At 45.6% G+C, this 26395-nt stretch overlaps 1 protein-coding gene across 2 annotated transcripts in view; it reads left to right on the top strand.

Moving 5' to 3' along the window:
- The first annotated feature begins 982 nt into the window (after positions 1–982).
- The window catches only part of SNX30 (sorting nexin family member 30), a 116790-nt gene continuing 91377 nt past the window's right edge, over positions 983–26395 (top strand). Inside the window, exon 1 of one of the 2 annotated variants that reach the window (XM_030292693.1) lies at positions 983–1253. In XM_030292693.1, the coding sequence (XP_030148553.1) occupies positions 1098–1253 (156 nt within the window). In that variant the 5' untranslated portion in view covers positions 983–1097. The remainder of the gene's footprint in view (positions 1254–26395) is intronic. The other variant, XM_030292694.1, reaches the window with a different exon arrangement.

Consider the following 26395-nt stretch of genomic DNA (forward strand, 5'->3'; position numbering starts at 1 on the left):
CTGGCCCTAAGAAAATGCGGAGACAGGCAAGGTGGTTAAAGTCGGTGAACTTCCACCCCAAACGGGTCAAGTAACGCCTTGACTATCTCCACTCTGCTAGCAAATAAAAACGAGAATTCAGCCCAGCCAAAGGCCTAGAAAGGAAGCACAAACGCATGAAAAATTGGGTTCTCTCAAAAGGCACAGTTGGGTCAAGGTGTGAGTCTGGGTCCTACATCATTTGTAGCACTCCTTCCCTTTCTGATGCTCCCTCCTCTGAGGTTTACCGAGAGGGCCCGGGGATCTCTAGGCGCGCTTGGTCAGAACCCTCACACGGCCTCCTTGAATTCCCTTCTAGGTTTCCCACCCCGTGTCCTCCAGCTCCTTTGCGCCTCACAGTCTTTTATGCCATTCCTATAATATGCGGCGTGATTCCTTCCATTTTGGGTCATCTTCGAGGCCAGGCGATCCCGACTCCCGTGCGGGCCCCAAAGCCCCCAGCCCCCCGCGTGCCTGCCGCGGGCGCCTCAGTAAACGCGGGAGGAATGGAACAGGATGCTCCAACGTCTTTTTCCACCTCTGATTTCCGTTAAATATTTGTCCGGGGGCCGCGCGCAGCCTCCACAGGGTAGCCTCTTGGAGGCAAGGGTGGCCACGCGGAGGACAGCGGCCGAGGGCTCAGGGCGCACTTCCTGCGGGCGGCGGGCGGGGGCGGAGCTTCGGGCGCGCCTCTTGTCCTCCCTCCTTCCCTCCTCCCCTCCTCCCTCCCCTCCTCCCGGGCAGGCCGAGGCGCCGCGGGGGCGGGGCCGCGAGCGGGCTGGGCGGCGTGGCGGAGCTGGCTGGGCGCCCCCGGCCAAGGTGCGAGCGAACCGCGGCGGGCTCGGGCGCGGAGCGGGGGCGCGCGGCGCGGAGCAGCCCAGCGCAGCCGGGCCCGGAGCCTCGCGGGTAGACACGAGCCGGCGGGCGGCGGCGGCGGCGGGGGTGGTTCTCAGCCCGGCCGGTGCAGGGCCTCCGACCGACCGCGGCCGAGCGGGGCCTGGGCGCGGGCGCCGGGGAAGCCCGCCGCGGCGGGCACAGGAGGAAGCAGCGGCGGCGGCGCGTCCCGAGCCGTGCGCGCCATGTCGGGCGGGCCCCCCAAGGGCCTGCCGTCCACCGGGCCCCACTCCCTGCTCGACATGCCGCACCCGTTGGCCGGCTCCAGCAGCGAGGAGGCCGTGGGCGGCGACAGCACGCCCAGCCCGGACCTGCTGATGGCCCGCAGCTTCGGCGACAAGGTGGGGCGCGCGGGGCTGGGGACCGGGAGGCGCGTTTCGCTCTCGCGGGGGATGGTGGACCCCGAGCTCTCCCTCCGGGCCCCGGGCCGCGCCCACCCTGGCGCCCCTGCCCGGGGGCGGGCGTTCCCTGGCTCCCCAGAGCCATCGGAAAATCGTCCCTCCCGGCCGCCCCCGCGGGGTCGTAGCCGCAGGGGGGGGCGGCAGGAGGGGGCGGGCATGCCCCGCCGTGACGGGTCGCGAGCGCGGGTGACAGCTGGAGGGGAGGGGTCCTGGCCGCGTGGTGCGGCCAGTGGCGGGTGTGCAGTGCCCGGCGCGTGTGCCCTGGGATGGGGTCCCGAGTTCCTCCCGGTGCATCCGCGAAGGCTGAGCTGCCGGGTGACTTGTAGCTCCCCTACTTTCCTGGCACTGCAAAGAAGCAAGAGTTAATGGTTTTCCCTGGTGGAGCGGCAGCGTTGGTCTTGCTGCCCGAGTCGTCTTCCTCACGCTCTGTCATGTGGGGAGTGATCTTTGTTTAGGTTTGCTGTGTGCCCCGAGGAGTCACCTGACTCAGACCCCGGCCGGCGGGTGGGGAGAGTCTCGCTGTGGTTTTCTGTCTGGGGCTCTTTCTTTCACCTCTCACGGCCTTCCACACTGTTTAGTTTTGTCAGAGGCCCGTTTTTTGTGGTTGATGGAAGGAAAGCTCGCCCTTTGACCTTCTTTGTGCAGAAGGAAGCTCCTGATATTCTTAGAGCGGCATAATAACCCTGCTGCTTTGAGAGACAGCAGAGTACGGTGAAGGGCGAGGGGCGGCATCCCCATGACCCCCTGCCCCATGGCCATTTCAGCTGTGACCAGGACTTGAGCTGTGATTCTCTCAGCGCTGCTGTGGCCACCTACTCACCGATATGCAGAAATTAGAATTGTTCTCAACACTTGTGATCAGGACTCCCTCCTCCCAGTAAAATACTGAATGAATTCCTCCTTGCCCCAATGTTAAATGCAATCAGAGGGGACCTCTTTCCCCCGTAGATGGGAGGGCATGTGATACAATAAAAATGAGTATTAGTGCACTGAGCACTCAAAATGGCTATGGAGGGGGACTTGATGTACCTTCCTGAAAGAGTTTATGAAAGCCAGGAGTGGGGAGTAGAGCATTAAGAGCAAAAAGACTTAAAAAGCTAATTAAACCAATGAATTGAGCAGGTTGAGGTGTGTGTTGTGGGGGAGGGGGTTCCTTGTGATTATTTCTCTTTATTTTATAGATGACAAACTGTATGAAGAGTTATGTTGCTTGGAAATACCTTGCCCATATTTGACGTTCAATAAGTGATTGTCAAATGACTGAAAGAATAATTTGTTACTCTCTTAAAGACAAATTGTTCCTGCATGCATGTGTGCATGTAGGATACGAAGTTAAACCTTCTGATTTCCTTCTCAGGATAGTGAATTAATTATCTATTGCTGTGTAACAAATTACACCAACATTTAGCACCCGCAGATAGTTTGTGTGGGTCAATAGTGTCGTGTCATCCAGGAGCAGCTGAGCTGGGTGGTTCTGACTCCGGTCTCTTTTGAGGTAGCAGTCAAGGCATTGACCAGGGCTGGGGTCATCTGAAGATTGGGTTGGGGGAGGATCAGCTTCCAGGCTCATTCACTTGGCTGTTGACAGGCCTTAGTTCCTCTTTATAGGGCGGCTTGCCATGGCAGCTAGTTATCCCCCAGAGAATGTGGTCCAAGAGAGCAAGTGATCCCAAGACTCAAGCTATACTCTTGTATGATCTAATCTTGGAAGTGACATAATTCTGCCGTATTCTATTGATCACACTGCTAGTACAAAGTGGGAAGAGGGTATAAATATAGGAGGTAGGGGTGCCTGGGTGACTCAGTCCGTTGAGCATCTGACTTTGGGTTTTGGCTCGGGTCATGACCCCAGGGTTGTGGGATCAAGTCCTGTGTCCGGCTCTGTGCTGGGCATGGGGTCTGTTTGGGATTCTCTCTCTCCCTCTCCCTCTGCCTCTGTCTTGCCCCCATGTGTGCACACGCCTCACATTCTCTCTTTCTATGCCTCTCTCAAATAAAAAAAATAAATAAAATCTTTAAAAAATATATCAGGAGACAGGGATTATCTGGCTATCTTGAATGCTGGATGACACTGATTGCTATTTTAGTCATTTATTTTAAAGGTTTTTAAAATTTATTATTATTTACTAATTGCGATACCCAACGTAGGGCTTGAACTCATGACCTTGAGATCAAGAGTCACATGGCTCTTTTTTACTGGGGCGGCTAGGTGCCCCCACTAATGGCTATTTTAAACATTTGCTTAGCGATCCACTCTTGGAGGACACTTGTGTCAGAAATATGGGCATTTTACTAATAAATACTGGGAGGACAAATGCCCTGTACCACCAAGGTCTTGTTGGTGGGCAGGAAGTCAGGCCCAAGTCTAATTACTCCTGGCTTCCGGTTCTATGAGAAGACAGTCTTGAAGCCATTATTATTAATTATTGAATATTTAATAAGTCTCCATACAGCTGTAAGAGGCATCAAAATGACATCACTCCCAAGGGCCTGATTTATAGTAAGCCACTTTTCCTTGGAGGCTAAGTAATGTAATTTCTTTCTTTGACTGGAAGTAATATTTTCCTTGAATCTTGGCGTGCATGTATGTTCTAGCAACTCTGGAGAAATTTCTGTAGAGAGAAGCTAGCATGCAACAGAGGTGAGTCAGGACCAGTGGAAGGAAGGCTTCTCTTTGCCCTGCTTTCTCTTGCCCAGGCAGCATGCGGGTCATTGGAGGACAGGTAGGAAAGCTGAGTGCTGTGATCGGTCTTTGAAAAGAAACCTGTTTTCTTGCCTTTTTGGACAGTGCGTCGTGACCCTGGATGCCTGGTTCAGAGTGAGTTCTGGGATTGGAGAACGAGGGTTTGACAGGCTGCTCGTGGTGCAGGGTTATTGTATTATGCGGAGGAGAATTGCTTCCTGTGGGCCCAGGATGTTGCCAAGCACAGGGAAGTCTTGTGTCTCGGTCCAGCAGACGCTACTGAGTGGCATCTGGGATGCTTGCTTGAGAAGGAGCAGCAACCAAATATGCCCTTTTCATCCACTGCCTTTGAAAATCATCCAAACCTTGGAGCTACGGGAGAATCCTTCCTGTCTTCCCAGGGTTGCGTGAATTCTTTTCATGCCAGCTGAACTCACCAGGCCTTCTATCACCACATCCTTCATCTCCTCCTAAAATGTAAATAAACCACTTGACCTGCCTCGCTTTTTTACTTTCATCTGCAAACCACTCTGGGCTACTTCTCCCCTGACTCAGCCTCCAACTCCTGCGTGCCTCCCAGAACTTAACACCAAGCCCGCTCAAGCCCCAGCTGTGGTTAACAACCCTTCTTCCCACATCCTCAACCTCTTCACTGAACTCTTCTGCCTACTTCCTGCCCTCTTAGGTTACTGCTTCTGCCAAAGTCTTCAAAATGGAGCTGTCTTTTCCTCCTGTACTCCACTTATATCAGGATCAGGAGATGGAGGTCAGTTTCCTTTCTCTCCACTGCCCTTTTTTTTTAATTTAAAAAATTTTTTAAACGTTTATTTATTTTTGAGAGAGAGAGCATAAGTGGGGTCGGGGCTGAGAGAGAGAGAGGCAGACACAGAATCCGAAGCAGGCTCCAGGCTCTGAGCTGTCAGCACAGAGCCTGATGCGGGGCTCAGACTCATGAACCATGAGATCATGACCTGAGCTGAAGTTGGACGCTTAGCCAACTGAGCCACCCAGGTGCCCCTCCACTGCCTTTTATAAACAAAGCTCTGCTCCCTGGAGGCTCATGTCATTTTATTTGTTCATTCACGTATTTGAGGACCTACTATGAGATAGGCACTGTTCCAGGAACTTGAGATGAGTCAACCAGTGAATACCGCTGCCCTCATGGGGTACTTTTTGTGACTATATACTATGTTATATAAAGAATGCTACGGGAGGGAGAAAAAGTAGGATGAGGGGAGTCAGGATCACTGGCTGTGGGAGGGGGATTTGGAGAGGCTTTACTGAGAACTTGAGATTTGAGTAGAGACTTGGAGGAGATGAGGGATGGAGTTAGCGAGTGGATATCTGGAGGAGTGTCCTTCTAGGTGGAAGGAACAGCCAAAGCAAAGTCTTGAAGGCATCTGCCTAGTGTGGACTGGAAGAGCCCAGAAGCCAGTGTGGCTGGGGCAGAGTGAACAGTGGAGAGTTGGCCGACAGCAGAGAGGGGAAGGGTCCGGATTGTGTAGGGCCTCATAGGTCACCCTGAGAACAGGCCTTTACTTTGAGTGCCATTGCAGTGTCTCCAGCAGAAGGAGGGACGTGATTTGACTTATATGTTGAAAAGGCTCACACAGGCTGTTGAATTGAGAATCCTTTATTTGGCTCTTCCACTGAATTCATTTCCTTTTAGTTAAAAGGACATAAACCAAGTGCAAACTGGCCGAAGGGGGAAAAAAAAAAAAGCCTCCTGGCTTATGTTTTTGTAAAGCCCCAGGTATTTTGGCTTCAGGAGTGGCTGGAACTAGGTATTCAAATGATATTGGGAATCTGTCACCCCATCTCTTGGCTCCGCTTTCTTCTGTGTTAGTTTTATTCTCAAGCTAGTGAAGGGATACCTTCTACACATAAGCTTCACAACTTCAGCAGGAAGAGAGCACCTCTTTGCTGAGCGCTCCAGCAAAAGCCCTGGGCTGCTGTCTCATGGGCCTAAATCGGGTAAGTGCCGAAACCAAGCTCTGTAACTCTGATGCCCAGACCTGCACAGGTCCTCATCTTTGGAGAGAGGAGAAGGGAAGTTTTTGGTAGGTCTGTTTGTTTGAACTGTGAAATGTACATGCAAAGTATATAAAATGTATCCATATGGTTTGAAGAATAAAATGTATCTCTACGGTTTAAAGAACAATAAACACTCATGTTCCTACCCCCCAGATTAAGAGAATATTACTAGTATTTTATTTTATTTTATTTATTTATTTAAAAATTTTTTTTTAACATTTATTTATTTTTGAGAGACAAAGCATGAGTGGGGGAGTGGGGTGGTGCAGAGAGAGAGGGAGACACAGAATCTGAAGCAGGCTCCAGGCTCCGAGCTGTCAGCACAGAGCCTGACATGGGGCTTGAACTCATGGACTGTGAGATCATGACCTGAGCTGAAGTAGGATGGTTAACCGACCGAGCCACTCAGGTGCCCCTTATTTATTTATTTCTAAAGATTTTATTTTTAAGTAATCTCCACCTAATGTGGGGCTCGAACTCACAACCCTGAGATCAAGAGTTGCACACTCTACCAATGGAGCCAGCCAGGCACCCACAAGAATATTACTAGTATTTTAGAAGCCCCATGTGTGCCTGGGGAGGATGGAGGTGGTTACCAAAGCAGGATCAGGAGGCTGCTAACAGAAGGAGGAACAAAGGAATGTGAGGCAAGCAGAAACAAATGTCCGTTATAGGCCTTCCACGACCTTTTTCTTCCCTGTCATTTCTAACTTGCCGGCCTATCATTCTTCTTCATTAAAATCTCTAGACCCCAAGTCACTGTCTTCTCAAGTCATGCCCTCACCTCACGGTGACTCTGTTCAAACCTACAAAACTATCAGCTTCTTGACTTGAATCTGCACCCACCTTCACCTCTTTTTTAATTCAGTTGCCCTCTCCCTGGCCACAGCCTTGCGCTACAATGCCCAGAACGGTTCGGGCTCAGAGATAATGCCATCAGATATCTTCTCTTGCCTTACCGTCCCCTCAGTTAGTCATTACTGTCTGCACCTGTTCTCTGACCACTTGTACTTCCCTCCCTCCTTTATTTTGTATTTTTATTTTTTATTTAAGTAATCTCTACATCCCACATGGAGCTTGAACTCATGACCCTGAGATAAAGAGTCACCTGCTCTTCTGACTGAGCCAGCCAAGTGTCCCTCACCTCCCTCCTTTAGATGGGGTGGCTCATCTCATCAGTTGCTCCCTCCACTTCCTTTCTTCGACTCCCTTCTCTCCTCCTTTTACACCCAGCCTGGATCATTCCATTGCTTCAGATCTTTTCCTGCACCTTGAGAATTGCTGCCAGTGTAAATTCACTGGTTTTAACCACAACTGGGGCCTCAGTGGTGCTGGGCACTCCTTTCTTTCCATAGAGGCTCCCGTTCTGTGCCATGGCTGATCTGACGCTTTTCTCTGTTCCTCACACCTCCCCCTCCCCCCATTCTACCCTCCCATTCTGCTGATGAGAAGACAGAAGCCACCATAAAAGACCTTCCTTTTTCCAGACTATGAAATGATGCGAATCCGTAGCCATTCTTTCTTGGTTGCCCCAGTTGCTGTAGAAGGGGTTCTAAGGCACCCCTGGACTGTATGGCCTGCCCCCTCTGGCCTCTCTGAGACCTCACTCCGTTCATCATCCTCACCCATTTCTGTGTCTTCACATTCCCTCTCACCTGGCTCATTCTATCAATAAACATACTCAGGGCGCCTGGATGGCTCAGTCGGTTAAGCCTCGGACTTCAGCACCAGCGATGATCTCACGGTTTGTGAGTTCAAGCACCGCGTCCGGCTCTGTGTTGACAGCTCTGAGCCTGGAGCCTGCTTCGGATTCTGTGTCTCCCTCTCTCTCTGCCCCTCCCTGGCTCGTGTTCTCTCTCTCTCTCTCTCTCTCTCTCTTAAAAACAAATAAACATTAATAAACATCTTCAGGTCACCCTTGCTTCTTAAACCAGGAGTAAAGAAAACTTTGCCGTGATGCCTTTTGTTTTCTTACCCCGTTTCGTGATCTGTTTTGTGACTGCTCTTCACAGACAGACTTTTTGTTGTTGTTTTTTTTTTAATTTTTTTTTCAACGTTTATTTATTTTTGGGACAGAGAGACACAGAGCGTGAACGGGGAAGGGGCAGAGAGAGAGGGAGACACAGAATTGGAAACAGGCTCCAGGCTCTGAGCCATCAGCCCAGAGCCCGACGCGGGGCTCGAACTCACGGACCGCGAGATCGTGACCCGGCTGAAGTCGGACGCTTAACTGACTGCGCCACCCAGGCGCCCCCAGACAGACTTGTTGAAAGTAAGGTCTGCTACTCTTCCTAACTCCTCAGCCTGCCACTGTCGGGTTTCTGACTTTACTAGCCGAGTCCCCTTGTGACTTCCTTCTCGCAAAATCCAGTAGGTGCTTCACGGTCCCTATCCATCCTAACCTCTTGGCAGGTTGCACTTGCGCTGTTGAGTACCCTCTTACTTGAAATACTCTTTGCTTGGCACTCCAGAGCCAGCTTGTCTGCGTTCAAATCCCAGCCCCGCCTGTCTTCAGTCTTTGTGAACCTCTCTGAGCCTCCGTGTCGTCATCTGTAAAAAGGGGATAACAGAAGTACCTGTATCACAAGGTTGATAGGAAGATCTGAGGAGTTCATGCCTAGAGTAGTGCCTGATAAGTAGTGAGCCTTTAATAAATGTGAGGTGCTGATGGTGGTTATCCCCAGGTATTGTACTCTCCGTATTTTCTTGTGCGTTTCTGCCCATTCTCTGTCAATGTCTGTGTCAGTTGTGGTCAGGTCAGGGTGAAAGGCCCCTTAGGTGTTTCCAGCTGAGAGCCTATAATCCAGCGAATTGATCACATCAGTGATGAAAAATGTGAGAAGTCAAGAAGATGGTGAGATTAACCCGGAGAGAAGCAACCGCAAGGAAACTGCTGTCACTGTCAGTGCTGGAGGGTCAATGGGAGGAGGTGGTGTAGAATCTAGGAGCTTCTGTGGGAACTAGAGCTGTGGCAGGGCTGCTCAACAAGAGTGGGGTCCACAGAGGGGGATAACCCTGGAGAGAAGCAGCTGCTGCCAGGGATGCTTATCTGAACCAGAGGGAAAGTGTTTGGGGGGTGTCGGGGGCAGGGGGAAACACACTGGCCTCTCTGGTCTTTCATCAGTATCTTCCATTGACCAAAATATCTTCCTTGGTGGGCATGAGACTCTAGCAGAGCCAAACAGTCTTTCTTGGGTCTTTGCTCAGATGGGTGCTGGTGGAAAGAGCATCTCTTTCTGGTAGCCCGTGAACCTCTGTTTGCTGCAGTGTGGAGAGTGCCCGCTGAAGAATGAGGCCAGAGAGGAAAGTGGAGCTGGGAGAGAAAGAGGGGGAAAGGCCCTGAAGACCACCTGAGTCCTGGATCCGCCTGTGCTGGTAATGCCTGAAGCTAGCACTGCCTCTTGGTTCCAGAAGGTCACGGATTCCCTTTTACTGACACTGTTTTGAATTGTGTTTGTCACTTGACACTTCAGAAAAATGTTGACCGAGGGGCGCCTGGGTGGTTGAGCGTCTGGCTTCAGCTCAGCTCAGCTCAGCTCAGCTCAGTCCAATCTCGCAGTTCATGGGTTTGAGCCTGGTGTTGGGCTCTGTGGTGATGTCCTGTGCATCAGCTACGGTGCTCTGTTCCTGTTGGTCAGCCCCACCATCAGGGTGTATGCCTACGCATCAGCTATGGTGGCAGAGGTGGTGTCTTCACGAGGTCCTTGGAGTTTGGGGAGCCTTTTTGGTCTAAGTGGGCAAAGCGTCACGGGCTGACGGAGTAGCTGGAGCAAAGCTCCTGAGATGAGAAAGACCTGTGCCCGCTGGAGTTGGGTTGAGTCTAGTCATGTGTTGGGATGGGTTTTGAGGGTCTAGAGTGGGGATTAGTGAGAGAGGAGGCAGGGAAACCGGTCAGGAGGTGACCGAAGACGCGGGGCTCGGACTCACTATCCGGGAGATCGTGACCTGAGCCATCTGAGCAGAAATCAAGAGCTGGATGTTTAACCGACCGAGCCACCCAGGCCACCCCTTAGCTTTTATTTCTTAGGCAGTAGCCAACCCTGGAGGGTTTTCGAGAGGGCGAACGTGCGGTCAGTGCTTGGGACGGGGAGTGACTGGCAGAGAAAGATGTCGTGGGAGTGCTAGCCGGGGATTTAGGTTGGGGCCGTTGCCTGCAAGAGGAAAGAGTAGGACATTAAGGATGGCTTGTTTTGGTGCAGTGGGGGTGACTGGTGCCCTCCCGGAGAGGGGCACACGGACTGGGGCGCAAGCGTGAGCAGGAAGTGGAGAGATGACTAGGGTGCAGTTTGAGGTCAGGAGTAAGGACAGAGGTTGTCTGAACCCCACCTTTGAAAGCCTTAGCACAAACGCTGCTTCTGGAAAGCCCTTCTTCATTACATAGACACGTAACCCCAGTAGATCCAATTAGAGATGGCAGTGGACGATGCAGAAGGTGACGTGGAGACCGACAATCAAATGCAAGGCAGGGGGTTGTGGTAGTTTGGTAATAAGAAGGGTGGTGGCTGGAGGGGAACACAGGGTGAAGGGAAGGGTGTAGGATAGGGGAGACTTGAACATTATTAGTGAGGGTTACAGGGAAGAAGACAGATGTCTTGTATGAAAATGCAGAAATAACAGCTTGGCGAAGGTGCGCTGATTGATGAATGAGCAATGGGGTTCGTTTACTAGATACTAGAGGGGTCATATGCTGTCTGGTGTCAGCCTTGCCCCACAGAATTCCTTATTTTGGCCGCCAGAGCAGTGATCAAGAATTGCTGTTCTGTGGTGGTGGCAGGGGTGGTCTGGGAGGGGGGTGTGTGGACGAGGGCAAGAGAAGGGGCACCTGGGTGGCTCAGTCGGTTGAGCTTCTGACTCTTGGTTTCGACTCAGGTCATGAGCTCACGGTTTGTGGGTTCAAGCCCCGCTTCGGGCTCTGTGCTGACAGTGCAGAGTCTGCTTGGAATTCTTTCTCTCCCTCTCTCTCTGCCTACTTCTCCCCTCAAAATAAATAAATAAACTTAAAAAAAAAAAAGAAAAGGGCAAGAGGGATATGAGAAACGGTGTTTCAGGACTCCTGTTTGAGAAAAGACACAGAGGCAAGAGAAACAGCATGTTTGGGTAGCAGAGTGCAGGCACTTTAAAAAACCTTTATCTATCGAGCATGTGCCTGCCTGCCTAGCTCTGCTAGATGCTGAGGACGTTGAGAAAGATGAAAAAAGTAGGAACCTCCCTCGAGAGGTTCTTGGTCCAGTGGAGAAGAGATGGTTGCAACAGAATGTGAAAAATGCTAAATGTATTTACTAGCTCTGAGGCCTGGGGCACAATTCTTAACCTTGTAATGCCTCAGTGTCCCCCTAGGTAAATTTCGGGTTATTTTACGGGGGTGTCCTGAAGATTGGGTGTTTAGAATAGTGTCTGGCACACGGTAAATACCGTGTAAATGCCAGGTGTTTGTATTGCCTTAGAAGCTGACCCTGAGAAAGGATTTAACTGCCAGTAGTTTATTTGAGAGGTAAAGGAAAGTGAGACAGGGAACAGAAGGCACCAGTAAAAGGTAAGCTACCAAGCCGGTTTCCACTGAGCCCGGCTGAGTGTTACCCTGGGAAGCCTTGGAGCCTGTACCGAACACACGCCTCCGTTACCCACAACCCCGGTGAGGCAGCTGGGTCTTCAGACAGTAACCTTGTCAGTCGTTGGTTGAGCGCTCCATGGATGGGGTGTTTGGGCATTTAATCCCCAAGCACTTTCCAGTCTGCTCCATGGGTGGGCAAAGTAGGGGAGGCAGTCAGGCCAGGAAAAGCAGGTGCTGGCATTTGGAAGTCAGGCCAGTGGGCACTGAACTGGTCAGGGCCAGGAGATACGGGTGGGGCACTGACAGTCTTGACTATGGTTATGATGAACGTAAGACGCAGGGATGCTTAGGGGGATGGTGGCTTTTCTAAAGGAGATGATGTTTGAGGTGAAGAATGGAGAAGTAGTTCTTTTACAAATGGACAGAGGAAGGGACAGTAACCCGGGCGGAAAAGCTAGCGTGTGCCAAAGCTTGGTTGGCAGTGTCTGGTTGCATGAGTGGCCCGTGAGAGGGCTGCTGAGTAGTGCGGCTCGAGAGGTAGGTAGTGGGCAGCTGGCCGGCTATAATGGCAAACAGGAAGGGCTTTATCCTGAGCGATGGGGAGGCCAGTCGTATTTTAAGCAGGGAAGGTGCAGGGCCACGCTTGTTAGGTCACTGTGACTGAGCTCTAGCTGGGATAGGATCGGTCGACTCAAGAGGCTGGTAGTCCAGGGAGAAGACTGTGGCAGCAGAGGGTTGGGGGAGGAGACAGTTTAAGTGGAGTTTTGACTCACTGATCTCAAGGAGTGTATTACTCAGGAGTTTTGTTTGCAAATGAGAGAAAGCCAGCTCTCACTAACTTAATAAGCAAAAAGGTCAGCCTGTGGACGGGCTCACTTGAACCACAGAAATGAGCTGGAATTGGGTCCGAGTGTTCCCAAGGGTCCGTTTCAGGCTCTCAGAGCAGCTTTATCCGTGAGGGAGGGAAATGGGGCAACTGGCAGCTCCCATCCCTCACAGTTTACAGCTGTGCCTCCAGAGGGGGAGTGAATCTCTCACACAGGGAAAAATCTCAGGGAGACCTGGCTTGGGTTACACCCCCAGTCTGAGACCAATCTACTGGGCCAGCGGCCTGAAGTATTGTGATGAGCCAGACTTGGCCCAGAGGTCCGACCGTGGGGGGAAAGAGTCTGAAAGTCAGCTCTCACTCCAGCTACAAGGTCCCCGAGCAGCTAGGAGGTGTACTGGGCAAACAGTAAAAGACTACTTACAAGGGAGACTCTCGAGTCAGAAGCTTTAGCGACTGGCTGAATCATCGTGGCAAGAATAAAACAAATTTTGGGAGAAACAGGTCAAAAAGTAAAACTAGATTTCCTAAGGTATAAATGCTTTTTAAAAGAAAAGCTGAGATATAATTCACAGACTATAAAACCACTTTTTAAAAAACACACAGTGTGGTGGTTTAATATATTCACAAGGCTGTGCAACTCTCACCATTTTCTAATTCCAGAATATTCATCACCCCAAACATACCTCATCATACCCATTAGCAGACACTCCCATCTCCCCCCTCTCCCAACTCCCGGTAACCACCATTCTATTTTCTGTCTTAATGAGTTTGATACCTCTCCTTTAGACACCTTATATAGATAGAATTGTGTAGTATTTATCTTTTTGTGACTGGCTTGTTTCCTTAGAATAAGGTCCTCCAGGTTCATCCATGTTGTAGCATGTGACAGGATTTTCTTCTTTTTAAAGACTGAATAACATTACATTGTATGGGTCTATCACATTTCTTTATCCATTCATCTTCTGGTGGACATTTAGTTTGCTTCTACCTTGGCTCTTGTAAATAATTCTGCGGTGGACATGGATGTATAAAGATCTCTTTGAGATCCTGGTTTCATTTCTTTTTTTTTTTTTTTAAATACAAAGCCAGAAGCGGGATTGCTGGATCATATGGTAATTGTGTTTTTAATTTTTAAGGTACTTTCATACTGTTTTCCATGGCAGATGCACCATTTTACAGTCCCCCCCCCAAAAGTGCACAAAGGTTCCAATTTCTCTACATCCTCATCAACACTTGTTATTTTGATAGTAGGCATCCTAATGGATGTGAAGTTGTGTTTGATTTGTATTTCTCTGATGGTTAGTGCTGCTCGGCATCTTTTCATATGCTTTCTGGCCATTTGCGTATCTTCTTTGGAGAAATGGTTGTTCAAGTCCTTTGTTCACTTTTATATTGGATTATTTGACTTTTTATTGTTGATTTATACAAGTTCTTTTTATATTCTGGATATTAACCCTGATCAGATACATGATTTGTAAGTATTTTCTCCCATTCCACAGATTGCCTTTGTGTCTTTGGCACAATTTTTTTAAGTTTTCTATAATCTGGGGTGCCTGGGTGGCTCAGTTGGTTAAGTGTCGGACTTCAACTCAGGTCATGATCTCACGGTTTATGAGTTCAAGCCCTGTGTCGGGCTCTGTGCTGACAGCTCAGAGCCTGGAACCTGCTTCAGACTCTGTGTCTCCCTCTCTCTCTGCCCCTCCCCTGCTCGTACTCTGTCTCTCTCTCTCTCTCAAAAATAAGTAAACATTAAAAAAAAATAAAGTTTGCTATAATCCCACTTGTCTATTTTTGCTTTTGTTGCCTGTGTTTTTAGTGTCATAGCCAAGAAATCATTGCTAAATCCAATGTCATGAAGATTTTCTCCCGCGTTTCTTCTAGGATTTCTATAGTTTGGGGTCTTAGGTTTGGGTCTTTAATCCATTTTAATCTATTAATTTTTGTATATGGTGTAAAATCAGAGTCCCACTTTATTCTTTTACATGTGGATTCCCAGTTTTCCCAGCATCATTTGTTGAAAAGGCTGTCCTTTCCCCATTGAGGGTATATATATACTTTTAAAGCCGATTTCTTACTAAAATCAATAAATCATATTCATAGTTGAAGTTCTAAGATGAATTTATTCTACAAGCATTTGAGTGGCTTCTCTGTTCTGTGCGCTGTGTAAGGCATGTTCCTTGGGAATGAAGATATCTCAATTCTGGAAATGGCATTAGTCTGGGACACGTCTATAATTAGAAAAAACATGTTTGTGGAATAGCTGTTTTATTGCAAACATGGAAGCCTAGGCCTTCTTTAGGGCTATTTCATTAGGGCAGATGTGTGATCTGAGGAACTGGGTGTGTGGTCATTCTGCTGGCATCAGCAACTATGCTGAAAAAGTGCAACATAGCAGCCTTTCTCTGCACTGTCTGGTCAGGCAAATCTTGTTTATTTCGTGACTTGTATCAGCAGTTGTGAAGGGCACTTGGACTTTTTGTTCATTTCTCGGAGCCTTATTTGGGCCTATTGTGTGTCATACCTGGGGGATACCTAGATGAACAAGATGACCTTACCTTTAGGCAGTCAAGGCCCAGGAAAGGAGGCAGAGGAGACACAAGTGAAGCGTGGCAGTTTAAGATGATGATAGGGGTATACATGGAATGCCACAAGGGTAGTCAGAGTGATTTTTTGAGTTGAAGAAATTCTAGAGTAAAGCATGTTTGAAGGAGGCATTGGGGCACCTGAGTGGCTCAGTTGGTTAAGCATTTGACTTCGGTTCAAGTCCTGATCTCATGGTTCATGGGTTCGAGCTCCGCATTGGGCTCTGCTTGGGATTTTTTTTCTCTCCCTCTGTCTCTGCTCATCCCCCACTTGTGCTTTCTCTGTCTCTCAAAATAATTAAACTTTATTTTATTTTATCGTATTATTTAAAAATTTTTTTAATGTTTATTTTTGAGAGAGAGAGAGAGAGACAGAGCGTGAGCAGGGGAGGGTCAGAGAGGGAGAGGGAGACACAGAATCTGAAGCAGGCTCCAGACCCTAAGCTGTCAGTGCAGAGCCCAATGCGGGGTTCAGACTCACAAACCATGAGATCATGACCTGAGCTGAAGTCAGACGCTTAACTGACTGAGCCACCCAGGTGCCCCATAAATAAACAAACTTTAAAAAAAAAAAATGAAGAACGCATTGGGTTACCTATTACAGGTTTTATCTTTTTAATGGTCAATGTTGGGATTTCAGTGAGAATCTGAATAATTGTTTTCCGGTCTGATAGAAATGGGAAATTATGATTTTTCAGCGCTTAGATTTTATTATGCATATGTTAATACGGTGAATGTTATTTACTAGTGTATCCAAGATTGGCTATGTAATTTGTGGGACCCAGTGCAAAGTTAAAATGCTTGTCCCCTTGTTAAAATTTTTTTAAAGAATTTCAAGATGGTGACAGCAGAGCATTAAACCCTTCTGAGGGTGCAGAACCCTTCTGAGTGCAGAGTCCTGTGGGAGCACAGGTCACACGGCCATGGAGCTGGCCCTGACTATCTCCTTTAGAGGTTTCCAGGTCCTGTTAAAATTACCGTTTACCATTTTAGTGCTGTAGGTCAGGACTATTGGATTCCTTGGGTGTGCTTGTGATGAGGCCTGCTTCCTGGGGCTTGCTTCTCCAGTCTGGGTTGATGGTGGCGCTTGCCTGGAATACTCTACTGCATCCCCTGTCAACATTCTAGCATTCCCTGTTTCCAGAAAAACAATGTGATCTCCCCCCATGCCCAGCCTTTCATGTTTAATGTGTGCTTGAGACTCTTTTTCATTTTTCTAACCCTTGCTTCTACTTTCTTTTCCCTTTGCTCTGGCCTCTTTCCCATAGAGGGTGCCCAGCATATATGTTCCCTCCGTTATCTCCACCTTCACCCAGAGATAACAGCAGGGTATGCTTATAATCGCTGCTAACATTTACAGCACGCTAACTTTGGTTGGGAGCCTTGCTGTATCATTTCTGTGCATTCCCCTATGCTATAGCTACTGTCTTGATCCCCTTTGACAGCCAGGAAAATGTAGAGAGGAGAAGTAACTTGTTCCAAGTCACAGAGCTAGAGGAGAGGTGGGGCTGGGAACTTGGGGCTGTCTGGGCGCCTGGCTGGCTCAGTATGAAGAGTGTGGGATTCTTGATCTTAGGGCTGTGAGTTAGAGCCCCATGTTGGGGATAGAGATTTAAGACTTTAAAAATCTTAAAACAAATTTTATCTGACTTCAGAACCCAATCTTCTTAACCACCATCACTGCTAGAGAATTGGCATCCTTCCCCAAGCCCCCTCCCTGATTTCTGAGGACTTACGCACATTAGGCATTATACTAGGCACTGCATGTTGCATTTCCTCTGAAGGGGTGGGGGGGAATGAAACCAATCTCTCCTGTGTCTTACTTAGCTCCTGTCTCTTCTCTCATTTCACTTTCTAGCTTTTTCAGCCTTCGTCCTCACCATGCCAGTCTCCCTTGTTAGGGAAGTTTCCCAAGGCTTGCTGGCTTCTGCCTTCACTCTCCCCATCACCGCCAGGCTCCTCGGATGAGCGGTCTTTGCGCACTTCTCCCATCTGCCTCGCCATCTGCCTCCTCTTGCCTCGGTGTCCAGGTCTGTGGTCCAGGTCTGCCCCTACCGCTTGCTACTGCAGAGACCCGCAAAGGCTGTTTTCCTGATGTGGAGTCCCAGGCAGTTAGAGCTGCAGAGGCCCTGCAGGGCATCCACCCAGGACCGTCTTTTTTTCACTTGAAATTGTGGCCCTGAGAGAGAAGCGATTGGTCAGACCAGGGTCACCCAGCTAGCTCATGGCAGAACTGAGGTTAGGACCCAGGTTTCCAGACCACTGGTTGAGTGCCCATTTTCTGTGACTCATGATGTTAACCAACCTCCCCTCCTCTTTTTCTTCACTCTCTTTTTTTTTTCTCAGGGTCTCATTCCGTTCACTGCTGTTATTTCCCTAGCGTGATGCCTGGCACTTAGCAGATGCTTAATAAATATGTATCGAATGAATTGAATCTGTCCTCTCTTGGTCCTTCCCTGGTCTACCCCTGCCTCTCTGAATCCCCCTCTTTTTCCTTCCGACTCCAACTGTGGGTCCACCCAGTCACGGTCCCTGCCCGTTGCTATCCTTCCGTACCATCTCTGGATGGACTTCACTACCACATCAGGGTTTAGGATTCCCAAATCTTCTGGTCTAGCTACAAAGTCATCTTCCCAAGTATTTTTAGGATTCTTGTTTTCAGCACCTTAAAATCACTCTGTGGCAAGAGTACTTAAAACCATACCTTTCTTGGCCTCACCTCTTAAGTATCTCTTTCCTGTATGCAGCATCACTGTCTTTTTTTAATATCTGTTTTCATTTCTATTGTCCTAGTCAACATCCTAATTAAGATGTACGATTATCTTATCTCATTTTCCTGCTTTTACAATCAGCCTACTCTTTTCTGACCACTGTAGCCTGAATTCACCTTCCTAAAAATACTGCGTTGTTGTGTCATTTCCCATCTCTGAAGCCGTGCAGCGACCTCCCATTGCTTACACAGTGATGGTGCAAGCCCTGGCCTTCTGTGTTTGGTACCTGCTTCTCTCTCTGATCCTCTCCTAGGGCGTTATGTCCCTGCCAAATGGTTTCACTCCTGAGCTGCCTGGCATGTTGTGGGAATTCTCACTTGCCCACCCTTGCCACGCTTGTCTCCACTGTGTTTGTGTCCCTTACTATTACTGTGGAACCTTGCTACTCAAAGTGTGGTCTGTGGACCAGTGGGATTGACATTAGCTGGGAGCTCATTGGAAATGCAGAATCTCAGGCCTAATTTAAGACTTACTGACTCAGAATCTGCATTTTGACATGATCCCTTAGTTATTTGTATGCACATTACAAATTGAGAGGCACTGTCTTAGAATAAGGTTATCAGGCTTGACTAAACATTCACATCATCAGAGGACTTCTTAGATGATGCTGATGTTTGGGCCTCACCTCAAGAAATTTGGATCTAATGAATCTCGGATGGCCCAGAGACCAGTATTGTTTTTTGTTTGTTTTTGTGGGTTTTTTGGTTTGTTTTTTAAATGTTTATTAATTTTGAGTGAGCACGAGCGACAGTATGCTGAGAGAGTATGCAAGTGGGGGAGGGACACAGAGAGAGAGGGAGAGAGAGAATCCTGAGTAGGCTCCACGCTGTCAGCACAGAGCCCTGCCTTGGGCTCAAACCCACCTTGAGATCATGACCTGAGCCAAAATCAAGAGTTGGTTGCTTGACCGACTGAGCCACCCAGGTGCCCCAAGACCAATATTGTTAAAAATGGTTTTTGGGGCACCTGGGTGGGTCAGTCGGTTAAGCATCCAACTTCAGCTCAAGTCATGATCTCATGGTTCATGAATTCAAGCCCTACATTGGGTTCTGTGCTGATAGCACAGAGCCTGCTTTGGATCCTCTGTCCCCCTCTTTCTCTGCCCCTCCCCCACTCGTGTGTGTGTGTGCACATGCACACACACTCTTCTCTTTCAAAAATAAATAAACATTAAAAAAAAGGTTTTTGTACGTAGTTCTAATTTATAGCCAAGGTTGAGATCAGTTCCTCTCATTCGCCCAGTGGGAGTTTGCTGTCAGACATGTGTATCTCCTACACTGTGCTCTAAGCTCCTTGAGAGCAGGGACTCTATCTGATTTGCTGATTGCTAGAATTTTAGGGCATGAGCAAAGCATAGGATGGGGTGGGTACTCACATGTTTGTTGACTCAGTTAATGGACATGTGCTAAATGATGTGTTTATAAGGGTATTTGTTGCAATATTATTTCTGATATTAGGCGATAAGAAAGAGCCCAAATATGCATCAGTAGGGAGCCATTTGTAAACTGTGTTAATTTACAAAATGCAGTGTTAAAGGGAATAAATAAGGCAGCCTTATATACACTGATATGCAACAATGGCAAGATATTTTAAGTAAAAAAAAAAGGAAAGAAAGAAAAGGTACACACACACTGTGTAGTCTACTATCGTTCGTGTGTGTGTATGAGTGTAGGTGTGAATGTGCATACTAGCCTTGGAAGGATGCAACATTACCTCTCAGAGGGTCACGTTCTGACCCTTTGAGAGTGTAGTCATCCTCCCGTGGAGGCTATTTGACCAAAGTAGAAAGAAGCCTCCTACTCTCTTTCTAATTTGGTTAGTAATAGTTGATACTGATTAAAAAGGAAAAATTTGACTAACCAACCCCTGACTAACCCAGATCCAATTTCAGACAAACACAGAAAATGAAACTGTCACTGGTAGTTCTGTTGAGTAGATGTGGATGTTGTCACTGCTTGAAAACTGAACCGTAACTACTCAACACCTAAAAGGGATAAGGCTAAGCTGTTAACTGAAGGGATAAAAGAGATAATGCTTTTCTGGTAGTTTTTCATCTGTTCTGATCAAATACAGGTGAATAGTAGCTCAGAGTGATCTTTACCCTTTTCTTCTGATGGCCAGTCAGTTTTTTGAGCTGCCTTTTTTTCCTGGGTTAAGAAAGTCTTTTCTTTCCTGGTCCAGATCAACTGTTGTTTCACTGGCTGTCCAGACTTTCCTGGACCCCCATTTCACTCTCTTGCCTCTGTCCTTCCTGCCAGAAGGGCTTCCCTGGCCATTGCCTGTCTCAGTGAAAGAGGAGGGGATGTTGTGTTTTCGGTCCAGTGATGGGAGTTCTTGTACTTCCCAGTTTCCCTGATCACAGTCTTTATCTTGGTGAATGGTTTACCTGGGCTTCATTGTAGCTTCCTAGAGAGAGGGATGGCCAACTTTCAAGCAAGTGTAAATGGAAAAAGTGGTACTGAGAGGTGGTTATGTTAGTGATCAGACTGACATCTCTTTGTTAGGTGGTACAATTGAGTTGACTTAATTCTCTTGGTGTAACCAATACTCCTGGGGAGACATGGCTCATTATTTAGGTCTGTGAAACTTTCTGAGTAACCTAGAAATTGTCTTATACAGTATGGATAGACTAGACTGTGTAGGCTTTTAGACAGAATGAAATCCAAATTTGGGGCTAACATGCACAGCTACAGATTTCTAAGTGTGTCTCAAATGCCATGGTTTGAGCAAAATGGTCATATCTCTACTTTCAGCTGACTCTGAAGAACAAGGTAACCACTGCCTTTGTTGTTGTTGTTATTTGTTTCGTTTTTCTTAAATCATTCTTATTCTCTTGGACCTTGCTGTGTCCAGTGCTAAGTGTTGAGTGGAAAGGGTCACATTTATTAAAGATGTATTAGGGCGTCCCAAGATTATAAATTATGGAAGCAATGTTTACATTTTACAAAGATCAGCTTCGGTATCGTATATATGAGTATGTTTTCAAGTGTTGACCTTGGTGTGTTTGCTGCTTAATTTAAAACAAACAAAAACACAATACTGTTCATTTTAAACTTTCTTTGTCGTTAAATTATGATAAGGCTGAGGGAAAAGTCTTGCTGTTGATTTATATATGAATCAAGAAAACATCTATCTATAGGTTTATGATTTTGCAGTAAATGGATAAGAGGATCTGTTAATCATGAGAAATAGTATTACCAGTAGCTGAGTGGATAAAGTTTATTTGCTACCCCTGTTTCCAAAGCAAAGAGGTACTCTATGTAAAGAAATTTAGAATTTACGTTGGAGATGTTAGAGTAATGTAGGTTCAAAGCAGGTGCAGCTAAGTAGAAAGAATGGAGCCTTTGGAGTTAGTCAAGGGAATCCTAATATAGTCACTTACTGCTAGCAAGTAACTTACCTGCCCTGAACTTCTGTTTTCCTGTCAATAAAATGGGAATAATAATAGTGCGAACCACATAAGGTTTTCTGCTAACTTAATGAGATTATGCATTATGGGTCCCCAAAACTATTCTTATAGCTGATTTTCATTACTGATATGAGCAACATGTTTTAGATGACTATAAAGAGTAGTCTTTGCCTATTATTGATAGATATTGATGGTAAGGATAGGTGCATCTTGTGGTGTGAATATTCAGAAAATAAAAGATGAAAGAAATGGAAAATGCTTTCTATTACCACAAGGTTGTATGATGAAGGATTTTTACAAAACAACAGAAAAAATAGACCCAGTTCTTCAGAAGAGTATATAAATTGTGGTAAAGAAAATCTTGAGTCCTTGCTAGGATTATTTTTTATAAAGTATGACTCCAAGGCCAAATTGTAGATACCTTTAACAAATAAATAGCCTACAATAAATATTCGCAATTACGTTCTATTACATTACAATTGATCTGATTATTACCATGATCTGATTATGGTAGACATTTTCATTTCCTCTTTTTATTTGATTTTTATTTTGTTTGACTAAGTGAATCACTCTTGGCTCATTCAACATGATGCTGAAAAGCAAAAGAGGAATCTTTTTGATATGTGAGCTCTATACCTTGAGAAGAAAGTTTTATTTCGTTTGGTATGAAAAGAGAATTCCCTCCCAAAGGAAATAGACGAGAAGAACCAGACTTAATCAGGAAATTCGTATTCCATTCACTTATTCATCAAATATTTATCTAGTGCCTGGCACTGTTCTAGGTGCTTATAGCCAAATCGTCTTGGGACAGTCTAATGCATTTCAGGGCTTTTCAGGTTCCTGTTTCTCTTCCCCTACCCCAAAATTAAAAGATAAAGGTTTAAAATCAAAATTGTTGCTGTTCTCTTCTAGCTTATTGCCAGTATGTAGGAAAGCTATTGATTTTTGTAATTTTATCTTTGCATCTAGCCACCTTACTGAATTCATAATACCTTTCAAATCATTTTTCAGTTCATTGTCTACTTAGAAAAAAAAGGGATTAATATATTTTGCAATTCAATGCTTCCTTTCAAATAAGATTTTTCCCCCCATTTTATTGCATCGGTCAGGACCAATGGATACTCTAAATAGTGAGGGCATGCTTATGTTGTTACTTGTTGAAGGGAATGTACTAAGTATTTTCTCACTAGATAAACGTTTGCTGTTGGTTTCTTATCAAATTAATAGTTTTTTAAATTCCTAACTTACTATTTAAAAAAAATCAGGAGTGGAATTTGGATTTAATGCCTTCTTAGCATTTATGGAAATGGTAATTTGATTTTTCTGCATGAATTAATATAATTAATTGATTCTTAATACTGAACCTTATTTACATTTATACTTAGGGTGAATTTTACTTGGTTTGCGTTCAGTTTGCTAATTTTTTTTTTAGCTTTATTTATTTTGAGAGAGAGAGAGCGCGAGCAGGGAACAGGCAGAGAGAGAGGGAAAGAGAGAATCTCAAGCAGGCTCCATGGTATCAGCACAGAGCCCAATGTGAGAGGCATGACAAACCATGACATTATGACCTGAGCTGAAACCAAGAGTCGGATGCTTAACTGACTGAGCCACTCAGGCGTGCAAGTTTGCTATAATGTTTTATATGGTGTTTTAGATTTATTATTTTCTGTTTATTCTGTCCTTTTTTCCCTCCCTTTTCTCCATTTCTTGACTTTGGTTGGATTGATCAGGTATGCTTTGTTCAATTTTATTTTCTCCTAAGTTCTATTTCCTGTTTCTCTTTGACCAATGTTTATATTTTTCTACCATAGGCAAGATTTAATTAGTAACTATAATTTTCTTCGGAACAGGAAAGACTTTGGGCTTGCTTTTACTTCCCCTTCAACGTTTTATTGAAATTATCCTGAATTTGAGTTCCTGATTGTGATAGATCTTTTTTTTTTAAATTAATGCCTCTTCTATTTTATTAATTCATTTCTTAATTGCATCAAACCTCACAGTAACATCAGCTCTCCATTAAAAACTAATGTGTTCTTTCCTGAGCAAGGCTTTATTCTGATTTATTTTTCAGTATGCTACCTTATGTCTGAAGTTAAAAGAGAAACCTTGGATGATATACATTATATGACAACACCTGAAGAATATACATTACTCTTTTCTGAGTGGTAATTTGGCTGCGTTTTTCCCCTTCAGACACAAATAGAAGTTGCTCCATTGCCTGCTTAAAAAAATTTTTTTTTGTAATATTTATTTATTTTTGAGAGAGAGAGAGAGAGACAGAGCGCAAGTGGGGGAGGGGCAGAGAGAGAGGGAGACACAAAATCCAAAGCAGGCTCCAGGCTCTGAGCTGTGAGCACGTTCAAGATACAGAACATCATCTACACAGGTTTTCTTCTGCCCCTTCATAGTCCATCCCTTCCTCCAGTCTTAGCCCCAGGTGACCACTGATTTGCTTTCTGTCACTATTGTTAGTTTGTATTTTCTAGGATTTTGTATATTTGGAAACATAAAATATATACTTTCCTGTGTCTGGCTTCTTTTACTCAACATAATGATCTTCATCATATCGTTATACGTGTAGCTTGTTTTTATTATGGTCAGTATGCCACTGGGTGAATGTACCACAATTTATTTATTCATTCATTAATGGACATGTAGGTTGTTTCTAGTTTGGGGCTATTAAAAATTAAACCACTGTACTTGGAAAAGAAGAGCAAACTAACCTAAAGCAAGCAGAGGAAGGAAATAACAAAGATTAGAGTGGAAACCAATGGAATGGCTAGAGGGTAGAAAAAACCCAGAAAACTAATGGGACCAAAATATTGGTTATGTGGAAAAAAAATGTGGAACAAAATTGACAGACTTTTAGCAGGATTGACCAAGAAAAAGAGAAGATTCAAGTTACTAAAATGAGAAATGAAAGAGTAGTCTTTACTATTGAACAGAAATAAAAAAGCATTATAAAGGAATATTGTGAACAATTCTATGCTAATAACTCAGATGGAATGGACAAATTTTTAGAAAGACACAATGAAGGGTTGCCTGGGTGGCTCAGTCTGTTAAGCGTCTGACTCTTGATTTTGGCTCAGGTCATGACTTCATGGTTTGTGAGTTTGAGCTCTGAGTTAGGCTCTGCACAGAAAGTGAGGAGCCTTTTTAGGCTCCCTCTCTCTCTCTAACTCTCTCTCTCTGCCCCTCCCCTATTCACACGCACTCTCTCTCTCTCTCTCAAAATACATAAAACATAATAAAACTACTAAAAAAGAAACATACCCATCACCTCCAACTTTTCTCCCACCCTCTTTGTATTATTAATACTATTATTACTATTTGTAACAAGAACACTTAACATAAGGTCTACCCTCTTAGCAAAATTTTCTTAAAGTAGGTTTTACACCCAACACAGAGCCCAGCTCAGGGCTTGAACTCATGACCCTGAGATCAAGACCTGAGGTGAGATCAAGAGTTGGACACTTAACTGACTGAGCCACCCTGGCGCCCTGCTCTTAGCAAAATTTTAAGTATACTATACAGTATTGTTAACTGTAGGCAACTATGCTGTACTTTAGATCTCTAGAATTTATTCACCTTGTATAATTGTAACTTTGTACCCTTTGACTAATACCTCCCTATTTTCCCCTCCCCCATCCCCTGGCGATCTCCATTCCAGTCTTTGCTTCTGTGAGATAGACTGTTTTAGATTTCTCATATAAGTGGGATCATGTAGTATTTGTCCTTATGTGTCAGGCTTAATTCATTTAGCATAATGTCCTCCAAGTTTATTCATGTTATTGCAAACGGCAGGATTTTCTTTTTGAAGGCTGAATAATATTCCTGTGTGTATATGTGCGTGTGTGCACTTACCCACTACATATATATTCTTACTGAGCTCTTGATATATTCTGGATACAAGTCTTTGTCAGATACATGTATTATATTTTCTTCTACTCTGTGGTTTGTATTTTTACTTTAAATTTATGTGTGTATATGTGTGTGTGTGTGTGTGTGTTTGTGTAAGAGAGGGAGAGAGAGCAAAAGAGAGAGATTGAAACTGAGATTTTCCTGTGTGTAGGCAATGCATCCAAATGGCAGAAAATACAGAAGATAACAACATTTTATCTGGTGGTAAAGTGTCCCTTTTGCCCATCACCTCCCTTCCTCTGGCAGCTGGTTCCCCTCAGCAGAGGCAACTAATGTTACCAGTTTCTGGAGAAACTTTCTAGAGACCTATGTTACGTTTAAATATAAAAATGCATACATCGAATCTTTTTTAAAAACTCAAATGGTAGGGGTGCGTGGGTGGCTAAGTCGCTTAAGCCTCCGACTTCAGCTCAGGTCATGATCTCACGGTTCTTGAGTTTGAGCCCCACATGGGGCTCTCTGCTGTCAGTGCAGAGCCTGCTTCGGATTTTTTAAAAATTAAAAAAGTAAATAAAAACTCAAATAGTAGCATACTTTAGCAGTGTTTTGTATCTTGCTTTAAGCTTAGCCATAGATCTTGGAGATTGTTCCATACTGGGACATAAAGTTCTTTCTTCCCCTATCTTGCTCCTCTTTCAATGATGGCATAGCATTCCATTTTTTCAGTGGGTTTAGCACTTAACACTCCCAGATAAGAAGTCTGTGCTGGTGATTCTTTTTCTTCTTTACCTAATCTTGCACATATTTCTAGATTTTTCCTTCCTAAGTTTAGAAATTTCACCAGCCTGCTGCTATTTAGAGGTGTGTTTTTCTTAGGTATTTCCCCTTGAAGCCCTTTCAATTTTACTGCTTTGTCTATGTCCTTTTCATTCTTCATTCCCCTTTTCAGGGAAAAGGACCGTCTGGATTTTAGTCTTTCCTTTTTGGGACTTCACTTTTTCTTGGCTCATTCTATCATTTATATTTTCAGTCTTTTGGGAGGATTCTTTGATTTGATCTTCTGAATGATGGATTCATTTTTTATTTCATTCCCTTCCAATATTTCTACTTCTCTATTTAAATTTAATCTCGCTTCCATTTGTTTTAGCGCTCGTTTTGGGACCTGCTCTCAGAATGTGATGTCCAAGATGAGGATGTTGACTTAGGGCAGGAACTGACCTCCTGTAGACTGGAGTGCGTGGAGTTTCTGGTCTGCACATGGGGGGCCTGCTGCTTCTACCTTCTTGGAGAGGCACATGCTGTTGCCTCACACAATGAGACTTTGTTCTTGTGCTGCCACTGGGGTGCATATTTGTGTGGTCA

The sequence above is a fragment of the Lynx canadensis genome, chromosome D4 (assembly GCF_007474595.2).
Source record: "Lynx canadensis isolate LIC74 chromosome D4, mLynCan4.pri.v2, whole genome shotgun sequence".
In the NCBI taxonomy this organism is placed as follows: Eukaryota; Metazoa; Chordata; class Mammalia; order Carnivora; family Felidae; genus Lynx; species Lynx canadensis.